General features: G+C 44.4%; 1 protein-coding gene across 3 annotated transcripts in view; it reads left to right on the forward strand.

The window, feature by feature from the left end:
- The first annotated feature begins 1,542 nt into the window (after positions 1–1,542).
- The window catches only part of RAB11FIP4 (RAB11 family interacting protein 4), a 41,517-nt gene continuing 27,822 nt past the window's right edge, over positions 1,543–15,237 (forward strand). The window contains exons 1-7 of one of the 3 annotated variants that reach the window (XM_068115801.2): positions 1,543–2,937; positions 5,743–5,833; positions 6,634–6,701; positions 9,171–9,745; positions 10,428–10,598; positions 10,903–11,043; positions 11,283–11,318. In XM_068115801.2, coding sequence (XP_067971902.2) covers positions 2,794–2,937; positions 5,743–5,833; positions 6,634–6,701; positions 9,171–9,745; positions 10,428–10,598; positions 10,903–11,043; positions 11,283–11,318 — 1,226 coding nt within the window. In that variant the 5' untranslated portion in view covers positions 1,543–2,793. Of the gene's footprint in view, positions 2,938–5,742; positions 5,834–6,209; positions 6,274–6,633; positions 6,702–9,170; positions 9,746–10,427; positions 10,599–10,902; positions 11,044–11,282; positions 11,319–15,237 lie in introns of those variants that run through there. The other 2 variants (XM_068115802.2, XM_068115803.2) reach the window with 2 other exon arrangements.

Here is a 15,237-nt window from a genome sequence, read left to right on the forward strand (position 1 = left end):
CTTCTCCTTCCCACGCTACATATGCAAAATTCGTGTTTGGTCATCGCTTCCAGTAAATCCGTTCTGGTCCACCCGCGTTCTGGTCCCTGGTCTTAACCAGAAGGGTCCGCGCAATAATATTTTAAATATGAATTATTGCTTAAGGGGGTAGAACGATAAGGAGAATAGGTAAGTAGCTACGGCTCGCTTCCCATAGCCCTCCTGATTTATTTCATAGGCTAATTAAGTACGAGTCGATAAGTGTTAAGACTGGGATGGTAGCGCCTGCAATGAACCTTGTGGGGGGCTACGGTTCCAGGGGGGGCTGTTATGTTTGTGGGGGATAGTGATACTGTAGACCAGGTAGAATGTATATAGTGTGCTCCGACTGCCGTGAAGAAGAAGTAACCTCGATGTACCATAAGTATGGAAATTTGTGTAGACCGGACTCTCGTGTAAGCTTGTATCTTCGTCCCCATCAGAGGATTGGGGCTTGTTAATTAGCGAGGGTTTATGGGTATTTAATCCACTATGTAATTGCCTCTTTAATTATTCATTTGTTCCTTGTGACATACGCAGCACACACACCTTGTAAGAAATCGCACATTTAAACACCCTAATTAAAAACCTACCGGAAGCCATGACATTGAGCGCTACTGCTGATTACCCCGACTTGGTAAGAGGATACAGGATCGGCAGGCCGAGAGCCACGCCCCGAAGAGCAGTGATTGGTCGGGGTTTTGATTGATAGAAAGGACTGATAAGATGGAATTTGCTGATTGGTAAAGTAGGAAGGAAAAATGACGTCAGAACCTGAACGATAAAGGAACTCGCTGGCGGATGTTTTCTCTCTCTGCTTCTGGTTTGATTGCGTGCAGTTGGCATTTATCTCTCTCGCTTCTGGATGCGATAGTGGACAGTCATGTGTCGACGTTCCTTCTTGCTCTTGCGCCTTCTCATTCTGCATCTATTGTGGATGGTTGCATTTTGCTATCTTGCGCGAGGAGGATTCAACGTGGGCGGCCGTGTTCCGAGATCTTGCTAGTGGTCGTGAAGAGGCGGAAGAGCCGTGAAATGAGTGACGTTTTCCCCAAGGAAGAACGAAGAGCTGCGCGGCAACTCCCGTTCGCGTTGCGCACGGAGCCAGGAGTGAGCGAGACGCACAGCGAGACCTGGTTTTTCCACCCACGGGCTGTGCGGAAGAGCGAGCGCATTCCCCCGCCAAGGCCCGAGACGATCGTTGACGATTCCTGGCGAGAGGCACCAGTCGAGTTGAGCTAAGTGCCATAGATAACCTTTTATTTTTATATCATTATATTTCCCTTATTCTGTGTACTGAGTCTGTGAGGAGGGTCCCTCAATTTAGGAGTTTAGTTTTATCGTGCGTTTCTTTGTTACCGGCATTGTCTTTAATAAACCTGTTTATTTTTGTACATTTTAATTCCGTTTGGTTTGAGTTTTTATTACAGGCTGAAGACTGCCGTTGGGATCCGAACAGGTAAACTCTTCAGTTCCCCCTCCCCACCCCCACCTGTCCCACGCGTATCCTCCGCTATAATTTTGACTGAACGCCTCGGATTAAGCTCGTTTGGTCATCCGTGTTACCCTGCTGTGTTCACCAAGGGTAGTCACGCGACAATATTCATGATCCGCATGCACTGCGATGCTGCACCCAACGTGCATGTCGTGATGTCATTTGGACCGGAATGCGTCGAACCAAAGCAAAAGCGTAATAACCTATTTTGAACGATTCGGAATTTGCATCGGACAAAAAAAAACGTCCCATAAAATTTGTCTTTCCAAAATAATCTAATTAAATGATTGCGTGATGATTAGCCAATCAATCAGCTGTTGCTTTTTAAATGATAATTACGATTGTATCGCTGGGTTTTATTGCCATAGCAATGACAATATTAATTTTTGTGCATGATTTTGTTTACGGAGGGAGTAACGGCGATCGAATCATCGGGCTGCCACGCAACGTGACGTCACGACCACGTGGTTGCGTCACTGGCGACGCCAAGCGATGGCGTCGCGTCTAATCGCCTTCTCGTCGATCCCTTGTCCTTTTCTGTCTTCGTCTTGGAGGTTCGTCTCGTTCCATTGAGCCGGCCGTCCGACCGCCCGTCCTGCACAACGAGCGGATCGTCCTCCGGTCTCCGATCGATCCTGAGCGACGTATTTCGAGTCGAACGTTCGAATCCATCCTCCCATCGTTACACCTGTGTCGTTTAACTCATTCATCGTTTGGTCCTCGTCCATTTTTGTGACCACCCTCCCCATCGGGATCTCCACGTCCCTCTCCCTGGTCCACGCAGGGATTCCAATCCTGGATAAACATCATCTCTAACATCATCATTATCTTTCACAAAATGATTCCACGAAGCGTTTCAAATATCTCTGCTCTATTAATGGATGTCCTGGCTTTTTAAAAATCGTTCAATTAGACTATCAATCCCATCACACCAACTCATTCATTCGCCGCAGTTTGTTGTACTGTATTTATCATCGGAGGCCCTCAATCCACTCTGGACTCCTCGTTGAACGTTTTATTATTCGTTCCTTCATCGCTCCTCATTTTTTCGTTCATCACATTTGCACACCTGGACCTGGACCTGCACGTTAAATTACATCGTCAATGAAATTTCCTTTCACGGGATTTCTCTCGAATCCCCCATTCGTATATCAATCCCTAATTGTCTGAGCAACCGTCGACCCCTACACTATATTCTCCCGAAGATCCCCCCCCCCTCAGGATAACAGCGTCCATCGCCCGAACGCATTGTCCCCGCTCGTTCCCGCCATTTCATCGCCATGGGGGACGCGGCCGCCGCTCCCGGCGGGTCCAGTCGGAGACTTCGCGATGTTTTCGATTTTTGTGATGAAAACGGCGACGGGTTCATCCGGACGGAGCACTTCCTCGCTCTGGCAGCGCGTTTCTTCGGCCAAGGCGACGAGGTGAGCGACCCCATGCTTCATATAAACCTCCTCACCTGCAGGTTCTTTTCCTAATCACCTCGGATCCCCCATGCGTGTTTTCGTGCTGCTTTGCTTGTTCTTTCATTCACCATTGAAGGATGTCCACGAACTTGCTACTAATTCGTGCCCCCATCCCTCCTCAGTTTGATTAGAATTGTGATTAAAGGACAAAATTTGAACGTGGGGATTGAAATCCCGAGCCATCTATATATTACGTACGCTTACGTATTACGTACGCTTGGGTATGGGACATATATATGTAGCTCGTTATTTTCTTTCACGAAAAGTGTCCTGAAGTTTGAAGGACAGGTACACTTGCAATTAAATTATCGTTGATTTTTTTCTGAATTTTGATCGATTTTGGAAGTGGTGAAAATTATTATAAACGCCAATGTGATAATAACGGCTTTTAGTTGCAATAACAAGAGGGAGAATTGCTTTGCATTTGCAATGCATGTCCCCTACCAAGTTTTAGTTAAATATGTTAAAGGGTAAGGGGGGAAAAAGTAAAGCAAACCACAGGTGGGGTGGACAGACGGACGGACGGACGGATGGACGTCTGGACAGATGGATGGATGGACGAACAAAAGGACGGACGATAGATGGATGGGCAGACACAGATGGATGGACGGATGAGCAGACACAGACAGACGGATGGACGTCTGGACAGGCGGATGGATGGACGGACGAGAGATGGATGGACGGATGGGCAGATGGATGGACGGATGGGCAGACAGATGGATAGACGGATGGATGGATGGACGAACAAAAGGACGGACGATAGATGGATGGGCAGACACAGATGGATGGATGGACGGATGGGCAGACACAGACAGACGGATGGACGTCTGGACAGGCGGATGGATGGACGGACGAGAGATGGATGGACGGACGAGAGATGGATGGATGGATGGACGGATGGGCAGACAGATGGATGGGCGGATGGGCAGACAGATGGATGGACGGATGGGCAGACAGATGGATGGGCAGACAGATGGATGGACGGATGGATGGGCAGACAGACAGATGGACGGGCGGACAGAAGGATGGATGGATGGTCAGACGGACGGACAGACAGCCAGGTCGATGGATGGATGGGCAGACATACAGACGAATGGGTGGATGGGCAGGCAGACAGACAGACAGACGGATGGATGCACAGACACAGACAGACAGGCAGACAGGCAGACAGACAGACAGACAGAGAGAGAGAGAGCAAACCTTTCACCGGGTAGGGGTCTAATAGAACAGTTTATTTCCTACGTAAGTTTGGCTGACATTTTTACTCTCCACCACCTTTTGCTCCAAGAATCTCTATTACCTGCGTGCTTGTGCGAAGCGACACAAAGAAGATTAAGCAATCGGTTTACTTTGTCTGTCTGTAAACAAACGTCATTTTATGATCGAGGAACTCCTTCAATTCAATTGAATGTTACATTTTGAACATTAATCAGAGCATGAACCTGCAGTTTAGCAATACTTTCCTTATGAATTTAGCAAATTGTACAGTGGATCGATCTTTTGTCCCGAGCGCATGTGCCAAGACAGGAATTTTTTATTTTTTTTACTCTGCATGCATGTCTGGCAGCCAAACAAAATTGGAAATCGCTCCAAACAGGAAACGTACTATGCTTAAGGACGTCATAAAGGCCACAAGCAACAGGCATGAATAACTAATGTTATGTGTTAAGTAAGGTGGTGTAAAATAAGCTGCGTCAATGGCGGTAAACCTCTGAATTTTTTTTTTTTCTATGACTTTTCCCCTTTTTGGCACTATCAAAACCCTCCAGTTTAGCAATAGTTGGACAAAATATTACGGCATTTTATGTCATCTCGACCAATCAAATTTGCCGCTCACAGACCCCGCCCATGTCCTTTTCTTTCTGACATGGCGTGGGGTAAAGTGTTCTATGAACTCTCTAATTATTATTTCTATATTTTACTCCCGTCTCCTCCAAATCCCTTTTCCCTTCACAACCCTGACGTCTCCCTCCTTCCTCCCCTACATCATCATCCTCTTTTTAATCTTTACCCCTCAATTTTAATTCGCTCAAACGAGCGAGACGGTTTTGAGCACCGTCTCTTCAATGCTTACGTAATAAATATATGGCCCCTCATAAAGTTTCACAAGTGTGTACCTAAACATCTTTATAGATCTACAAAAAGCTGTAAGTGACAAAATTCATGAAGGTTCTTTTTGGAATTTAACACCACATTGTCTTGGAAACCACGTACAGTACATGCAATTGTGACTCGGTATCCACTTGTACACATCCACCTTTGTTCAATCTCACCTAATCCCAACCATATTCGCTCTTTGAAGTTTTCTCCTAACTTTTCTGCACTTCTTTCTTCTCCCTATTCTTTACGTTTCCTCATACTAACTCGTTTAATTTCTCTTAATTTTTCAACCAGCACCCCCACCTCCCCCCCCCCCCCCCCTTCAGATGGCATGAGGTTTGCATATGTAATTTATAGATGGCTCCATGTTACATCTGGTGAGGCGAAGGGTAAATTTTAAAACAGAAACTGGAATAGTTCTGGCATATAAAATTCCAGCACTTAGCCAGTAGAACCTTCTAAATCAATATTTCAAAGCATTAAAAAAAGAGAAATAGTCCTAAATTCCCAAAGAGAGTTCAAACGCAATCAGGTGTACTTTTATGGAAAAATAAATACCATTTGATTATGATCATCCATAAATTATTGTAAGCAGACCGAGGACGGTGCATCCCAAGTGTGCAGTCGGTCAGCGTATATACGTGTTTGTCACATTTGTTGCAGGTCCAGCAGCTGGCTGGTTTCCTCGATCCGCAGGGTGTCGGTCGGGTCTCTTTCAATCACTTCTGCCGAGGGATCAGTGCCATGAAGGCCGGTATGTGTACGGTGTACCGGGTGTAATGTTTTTGTTTACTCTACACCAGTGCGATCCCATGAACCCATGTCATGTCTGAAAAGTGGGAGCAAACAAACCCGATAACGTATCTGCTTCCAGGTCTAGTGCTTCTGTAAACAGCACGTTTTTGTGATTATTATCTTTAACAGGATCTAAGGCTCGTAGTGCAGCTGTTACCCACACATGGACGTTCAGACGAATACACGAGACACGATGCAGGGCCGTTAGACGGGACAAACAGACACTGAACTTGGGGGGGGGAGTGCCATCACTTTCAGGATACTGTGGGTACCAGTGACGTCACAACAATGGCTCCACTTTTCTCACCGCACTCAGCGGGGCACTTCCTCCTCCATATGGATGCCAACCTATGGGGATTGTCTGTGCTTTTAACCTGTTAACTGCTCAACATCGAGCAAGTAAGCAGCACGTACCATTTTTTTAAAGCCTTTGGTAAAACTCGGACTGGGTTTGAACCGCCAACCACTCAGACTCTGAGACTCAGCTCGAACCATTACACCGCCGAGTCTATAATAAAGTGTCATTTTTATTGCCAATGCCATTTTATTGAATTGACCTTCATGTGCAAGTTTCTTCCGATCCTTTCCACTAACTTGTACAGGCTGAGATGTTTGTTTAACGATTGTTGATTCGTTTGGTTCGTGTAGCGAAGTATCGGTTTTTGACGGTGATGTCAATGTTATCCTTGTGTTTCGAAACGTACACAAAACGTTCCTTTTTACCGATGACTCATCGTCCTGTTTGTGTTTTGTGCGCAGGAGGGGAAAAAGGTATTTTGGAGCATTTTTGTGGCCAGGAAGAACTGCGGAGAGACTTTGAAAGCGAGGCAAGCATTTATGGGTGAAAGTGCAATGGAGAAAGCGGAGTCAAAAGTGTTCGTTCAAAAACCTCTGTCCTTACAAGGGGAAGTAAAAACACGGTTTCAAAGCTCATCCGAAGGCCCACGTTGTCCCCGAACATTTGGCACGCAGTTTTAACTGAAACGATTTACTGGCAAGCGATTGGTTCTGGAGATGGCGATCAGATGAAAGTTTGCACTTGGTGGTGCGATAGGAAGTTAAAATAAAATAATAATCACAAGCATTCTGAGTATTGCGCTGCAATACATGTCCCCAACCGGCAGTCTGTCGTCCGGAAAACTGTTGGGGAAATTACCAAGGGTTATTTACCCGCAGGTTCTGAATCGTTCCCAATCGCTAATTACCTCAGGACGGGCTCACCTGTGATTCGCACTCGGGACTTCGATTTATACACCTTGCAGACAGGTCAGCAGAAGCACGAGAAAATACGTTATTGATAAAGAACCTTTCGAGTCGCTAAATATCATTAATTTATTATATTTTCCGGTTCACGATCAATGATCGATGTGCATATATATGTTGTTCGGATTGGCTCCGCCCCTCCCGAAAGCGCGCGCTGTGTCGCGCTGTTGACGTTCGCGAGACGAGGCTGAGGGCGCGTGGTGCGCCTTGAGGAGAACTCTAGAATAAACAAGAGATATCCATTTTTAAAATATTTTCGTTTAATTAACGATATCTGCCAAACCACGTGCCCTATCGCAAATTCCAAAAGGACATTTTAGTAGACTGACATGCTGAACAGATCTGTGAAGTTTCCCCTCAATTGGATCAAAAATGAGGGAGGAGCTCGGTTTTAAAGGTTCATGCTTAAAAACGTCATAACTCTGAAACCATGTAACACATGACGTCATGCTCGCTGACTTTTTTGTTCGTCATGGGTATGCGATTCTGCCTGCAAAGTTTGGCCTCGATCTGTTCAGCCATTGCAGAGAAAAAGGGGTTTTTGTGTTTTCACGAAAAACAATATGGCGGCCGAACCACATGACCTGTGACGTCATAATTACCATTAAAATATTCTACAGACCGAGTCCCTCCTACGGTGAAAATTTGATCTCAATCGGTCCTATTATTGCAGAGAAAATCTTTTTTAAAGGAAATTAAAACTTAAAATGGCACTGAGTTAAGGATCATCAGAATTATCAGAATTCCCAAAGTTCAAAGTGCCATAACTTTGTCAAAAATGATCGAAACGTCGTGAGGTTCGAACTTGATCTGTAACTTATCATGAGGAAACCATGTGCCAAGATTGAAATCATTAGCATTAAGCGTTTAGAAAAAAAGGCCGGAAAACTGTTCTTTGCGTGACGGGCTGACGGGCTGACGGGCTGATGGACTGACGGACTGACGGACTGACGGACTGACGGACTGACGGACTGACGGACGGAGGGACGGCATGCAAACCTATAGTCCCCTCCAGTGTACACCGGTAGGGGACTAATAATAATGAGGGATTTCAAAGCAGGAGGAGGCCTTTAGGCTTATGCTGCAGGTGCAACAGTTGCCAACCTATGGTTGCTTTGTCCATGCTGTATCCTTTTTAAATGCTGAATGTCAAGTAACGAAGCAGCACGTCTCGTTTTTAGTCTTTGGTATGACTCTGCTGAGGATCGACCGCCGACCTCCCAGACTTCAGGTTGGACGCTCCACCCAATACGCGAGTTTCGTTAGTTTGAGTGAGTGCTCTACTCGTGCGAGTGAGTGCGCTTGTACTGGTAATCTGTGCAAGCATTATACAGTATTGGTAGTTTAATCACAGTGACCGGCAGATGGTGTAAAAGAAAGTGGGTAGTTTTTTTTTTTTAAAGCAAAGGTCACCAGTTGATCTTCAATCTGAACTCCGGGTCCTTCCTGCTCGCAGATCTGAGCACATACAAGAGTGAGGTGGGAAACAGTTTAAGATGGTGCAACACGTTGAACAACATTTAACTTGCGGAATGTTAGTTTTGTTTTGAAGTTCGCTTTTGTTTCACATTCCAACAAGGATTATTGTTGGTGTTTTTGACGAGAGGCTCTTTGGGAGGTGGTGGTGGTGGTGGAGGTATTGTGGATAAGTGTTAGAGGGGGAGGGAAAGCCAATGTTTTGACAACTAAGGGGAGAGGCACTGAGTTGTGTTCCTGTGGAACTAATATTCCTGATATTAACACGAGCAGGTAAGTATGGAGAATTCTGTCTGTGATGTCTACAATCGGATTTGAACTGGAATGTCTGTTAATCTACGCCACGTGACTTGCTTGCGCTTGAGTATTTATGCGGGCATGGGAAGATTATTTGTATGCTTTCTGTCTCTTGTTCTGTTTTATTTGTATGTGTTCCTTGTCTGTATCTCTCTGCTTCAAGACAAAGGTCCTGAAACGAGAGATATGATGCAAGGGAGAGATAAGGTAAGAGTGAAAGGGGTTGAAAGACAAACTTTGGACTCCTTTGCCATCCACAGGGATCAGACTATGGCTTTCACGGCTCAGAAAACCTCCTCACTGAAGGGGAAGCCGGGATGGACAGGGTAGAGGGAGAAGGAGACTACGAGGAGGAATTTTCGTCATCTAATACCAATGTTAAACACGGTGGAATTTTAACAACCATGAGTCAAAGCACAGTACCAGGCCTTACCATCCTGACAGCGGACTTGATGAACATTTCACCAAAAGTGTCCACGTTTGCGTCCACTCCTGTTGGTGGCACATCAACGACAGATCCACACTCCGAATGCCTTCTGGACCTGGACTTTCGGCTCGATGCTTCATTTGTTATGGATGAACAGGATGTTTCACAAAGGGGTGGGGATGATGGAGTCCAAGGTGGAAACACGGGTGGTGATATCGATGCGGGCGAATGCGCAGCTTTGGGACAATGCGAAGAAGATGGGGAACGTACGAGCTCGGGCCTAGGTCTTGGAGCCGACGGCTCTGGGCTGATGGAGGTCGGGCTTGTGTCGGATTGCACATCAGGAGTGGGCAGCGAAGATCGAGAAAGCGGGTTCAGCAGTCCTCGACTTTCCGAGCGATGGAAGGGGTACGTTGCTAAGAGACTCAGGGTGAGTCTGTTATGTTCATGACTCTGTGGTCGACTGCGATTTAATGGAACGATAGTCCGTGTTTTCTGTGTGATATTGGTCCTCAAGCTGTTGTCAATTTTCTCCTTTAAAAAAAAAAAATCTTTTTATAACGTTTTCAACAATGATGGGTAATCTGCATAGCCGCAACAATTATTATGCTTACGAGTTCGTCTCATTCACTTCTGTCATCACTATATAATTGCGTTGGATCTGGATCTGAATGGGAGAGCGGTCTTCCTGTTCTCCCTGAAATGTTGTAATTGCCAAACCCAGTCTGTGCCCATTTGCGATGAGGGTGACGTGGGGAAATAAAGCAATTCCCCGTTTTGGCTGCGGTAATTTGAGGCCGAAGTTTTTAATTTTCATCCTTTCTGCAGCAGCTGTAAAGGCCTCGTGTGGTTTAAATGATAGGGTTAAGGGGCGGCCCACGATTAATTTGGAATTTGTAAATTCGAGAACGTGTTTCCTATTCTGGTGCACTTTTGGTTATCTTCAACCTTGATAATTTGGTGTGAAATACCAGTTTTAGGCTGCAGGTGGGGGTGGGAAGGGGAAGAGGAGGGGGAAGAGGGGTTAAATGGAAATAATCAAGGTGTGCAGTCCTTTAGACTAGAAACTGTCTTCTGCATCCACTTGCAGGACTCCCCGCCACGGCGCAATGGGCCTGCTGTGTGCTGAGCCTGGAGAGGAGCAATTTGAAGACTACGGCGAGAGTACGGAGTCAGAGTTTGCGAGTGGTCAACCAGAACTGGACCGGTCTCCACATGTACGGGAATTCCTCGAAGAACACGTGGCTTCCTTACCATCAAGGTGATCAACTCTCCCGCATCAGATGGTTTTATTTTTTGATTACCTATTTCAAATTGTTCGGTCGCGTTGTGCATTGCTTCTGAATTTCAAACAAAGGGATCGATGCAATTTCCTTTCTTTTTCTTTTTTTTTTGACCAGCTCAGGATGACTTCGCTGCGATGGGAAAATGGGCTTTGCTTTTATGTGCATGCAATCGTCAATATATTTTATTCAAAGCAGCGGTGATCTCTTTTGCTTTCTATCCTCTTACATCTGCAAATGGTCTTTCTTTTCCTTTCGCGGGGCTTTGCTTCCTGCTGCTAGTCCCAGCCACTCGTCTCGCCACTGGCTGGGTCTTCTGCCCAGAGGTCCTGTGGCTTTCACCTCTTACTGCAGCCAATGCAGCCGGCGCATCGACGTACTTAGGCAGCTGGAGAGCAGGCTCCAGCACCTGGAGATCCAGAGGTACCTCTACTTTCACCAGAGCTCCTCATTCTCACCAGTTGTCCCTTCCCATCTATATACCAGCAATATTACTTCCTGACTGGTATTTGCTTACCTCCTGCACCTTGTGATTTGCACAATCATTGTTGGTGGGTTCTTTTGTTTTGTTATTTTTTATATTATGTTTTCGACATGTGATATCAGTAATATTAACCTTCTCATCTCGTTTTTATGTTTCCCTTTCACCCTCTTTTCTGCAGCCCCAATTGCCATATTTCTACAGCAACCATTGCAAGGTGAGGGGAGTTTGTCGTATAGTTCTTGCAGCCACAACAGAAATATATTGCTGAAGAGTTGTTGTCGCCGTAAGCATCGGTTCTTGCAGAGATGTTACAGTGACGCTGATGCTGTGACCCCCTCCCCCCTCCCCACCCCCAACCCTCCCTGTAGATCAGGACTTTGTAATTTCTTCAGGGTGCCTGAGATAGCTCGCCTTCTCTTCGTGGAGGACATGTTGGGTTTTCCACCTACTAATGCTGCCAGTTGGGACGCATAGTTTACGGAAGAGTTATTGTAATTTTTTTGGTAATCGGATTGCCACCCGAAGAGCCATCTACATATTATAGTTAGGAAAATGTCTTGGGAGGAGGAGTGGAGTTGATGAGGGATTAATTATTATTCATCAGTTATATCTTAATGAGTGAGGTAAGTGTTTGTAAACCCCATTTAGCATCGCCCCAATCTCTGGTTAGCTTCTCTGTGATTCCCCACCCTCTTGTCTGTTTCTTCTCCCCATCTTCCATTCTTGTGATCCTTAAACCATTATCCTTTCATTGCACTTAAACATGGCGTGACCACGTGTGCTAGTTTAAGCCTTGCACTGGTTTTACAAATGTCCGCTTCAGTTCTCCCACTTGTGGTATCTCACTGCTGTGAGAGCACATTCGCGAGACCCATGCAGCACAGCCGAGGGGTGAGGAGTGAGGAGAGTGAGGAGTCGGGGGGGGGGAGGGGGTGTCGGGTGGGTGGAGGCATCAGATTGCTGCGTGTAAAAAGGCAGCGACACACACACACCAGGACATCCTGGGAACCCCAAAGTGATGCACACACACCAGGACATCCTGGAAACCCCAAGGTGATGCGCACACACACCAGGACATCCTGGGAACCCCCCATAGAGCAAAACGCACAGTTATAGGCACACAAAGCCTTGGGCAAAGTTATTCAGCCTGACACACCACAAGCACAACCCAGCACATGGGAAAAGCAGAAAGCTTCGCCAGAGCCGCGGATACTGCGGAGTGACGCTAGACTTTGGCCCTGCTGCACTTGGGCATCTCAAGTCCAGCCTGTGCTGCATCTCTCAGCACTTCACAGGAAAGATCCATACACAGCTTACATTTTCATTCATTCTCTTTTGCATCTTGTGTTCCTGAATCGAGTTTGCTCGTGATAAGATTAGCATTAAGAATAGCTGAGGAATCGGTCTGTTTGGTTGTCTCTATTCATAGCAGTTTCTCTTCAGATGGCAAAATAAGAAAAAGAGGCTTGCCTGGGCCATGAAGCACCGCCAGTGGACTACTGAAGACTGGAAGAAGGTCTTATGGACCGATTAATCAAAATTTGAAATCTTTGGTTCATCACGCAAGGTTTTTGTACGCCGTCGAGTAGGCGAAAGGATGGTTCCTCAATGTGTGACACCAACTGCCAAACATGGAGGAGGAAGCGTGATGGTCTGGGGCTCTTTTGCTGGATCCAGAGTCGGCGACTTGCACAGAGTGACTGGCACCCTGAACCAAAAGGGCTACCACAGCATTTTGCAGCACCATGCAATACCCTCTGGTATACGCCTAGATGGTCAGGGGTTCATCCTACAGCAAGATAATGACCCTAAACACACCTCCAGGCTATGTCAAAACCACCTTCGAGGAAAACAACAAGACAGTAGGCTTCAAATCGAGGAATGTGCTGGGGTTAGCACAGTCTCCAGACTTAAACCCCATCGAGCTGGTTTGGGATGAACTGGACAGAAGGGTGAAAGCAAAGCAACCTACAAGTGCAACACATTTGTGGGAACTTCTGCAACAGTGTTGGGAAGAACTTCCCGAACAATATTTGATTTCCATTGTAGAAAGAATGCCACGAGTGTGTTCGGCGGTTATATCTGCAAAAGGTGGCTACTTTGCCGAGTCAAACATGCAAATTAAATGTTGTTAAACAAAATGATTCTATGATTTCATTTTTATCTCCAATTGTTTATTTGTTCTATGCTTAATTTCAGAGTACATTGAGACATTAAACTGCGTAAATTTCAACAAAAACTGAAAAAATTGAGGTGTTCTAAAACTTTTGACCGGTAGTGTATAGCATGATAACGATGATGTCATCGGTGAAGTATTCCATTCATTATTGATTGAATCAAAATTCGAATCCCAAAAATCTGAAACTTCATATATCTGACCCGGTGTGAATAGAGAATTAAATTTTTGACATCATTGGTCACATGGTCTGGTGGCCATATTCGAATGAAAATGAAAACGTTAAAGAATCCTCTTCTCCAGAACTGCTTAACAGATCGATGCTAAACTTCATACATATGATCGACTAGCCATGGGGAATATAGTTTTATTTTTTAATTCCTTTAAAATTCCTTTGAGTGTTGTTGAATGAATAATTCCACTAAGTGGAATAATTCCACTAATTCCACCAAGTGGAACTAAGTCGTTTGGCGAGAAATCCTTTTCCTTTGCTGCACCAGTAGGTGATAAATGTTGCTTCTGCGACACCTCCGTTTAACATGGAAAATCCCTATCTAATGTCATTTACCCCCTTGTCTTTTAAAAAAATCATAAACACCTCTATTTCTCCCTCTATGAACCTATAATCCTTCTCACCTTATGAACCTATAATCCTTCTCGCCTTATGAACCTATAATCCTTCTCACCTTATGAACCTATGATCCTTCTCGCCTTATGAACCTATGATTTTCTTCCTTTATGAACCTATAATCCTTCTAGCCTTATGAACCTATGATCATTCTCACTTCCATGTAATTTTTACCCTATTCCCCCCACTAGCCCCTTAATGTAGTTACTTAGACCACTCTACTAATGAGCCTATAAATATATTATCTCTTTCTAACTTTTTTAAGAGTTCCATTCTCCTATAGAACTCATCCCCATCAAGTATATTTATAAAGTATACAGGTTCCTTAACCTTTTGTTGTGAAAGTATAAAGTGGTATGTTTCACGGAGGGTTCTTGTTTGACCTCCTCCTCTCCCACATACCATTTTAAAATTATAATATTTATTATCCGATTGATAACCATTAATGTTCTCACTCCACTCTAATATATTTTTCTTCCCGCCCTCCATTACCCCACTTAACAAATGAATACGTTTATCCGTCTTGAGAACCTTCTGACCAGTGATTCTCTCAACCTCTTGAATCTGATATTTTTCACATTCGTTATGTTTTCCATTTATATACCAAGGTTGATTACACCTCCACTCTTTAGTCTGGTTGATACTTGGTTCTATCATTTATATAATAGAAAAAAGGTGGTGGTAGCCCGTTAAAATCCCTAACCCCCCTTTTTAACTTATCACTTATATATATCTTATCACTTATATATATCTTATCACTTATATATCTTATCACTTATATACTTATATAACCATAAGGGAGACTATCAATTCCATTTTCTAAAATAAACCTCTTATCATCAAAAGCCCCCAATGCTTTCTTATTCACCTCTTCTGAATATAATTGATGTTTATAACTTCTTATTCCATTAATCTTTCTAAACTCTTCTTTCTTTGTTGTTAAACAGTTATAATAATCCTTAAAGTTTATTGTTTCTTTAATGACATTTTTCTTTACACCTTTTAACTTCTTATCAGTCTTTTCAACGTTATTCACAATGTATTTATAAGCATAAGCCTTCGACCTCAATCCCACAAATTCACTCATAACATTTCCTCCCAATTCATCCTTGGAACTTTCCAATCACCTTTTTATTTTTAGAAGAGAACAACTCACTCTCTGGACTGTAATTACTTGTATCATAGATATTAATGTCCTTTTTCATGTCTGAATAAACATCATCAGTATTAATTTTCAAAATAAAACTATCAGTATCCATATACAACAATGACACATTATCCTTATACTTTGATTTTAGATTAATATAAAAGTAATCATACATTAATGAC

This window comes from Myxine glutinosa, chromosome 5, assembly GCF_964187855.1.
Source record: "Myxine glutinosa chromosome 5, kmMyxGlut1.1, whole genome shotgun sequence".
In the NCBI taxonomy this organism is placed as follows: Eukaryota; Metazoa; Chordata; class Myxini; order Myxiniformes; family Myxinidae; genus Myxine; species Myxine glutinosa.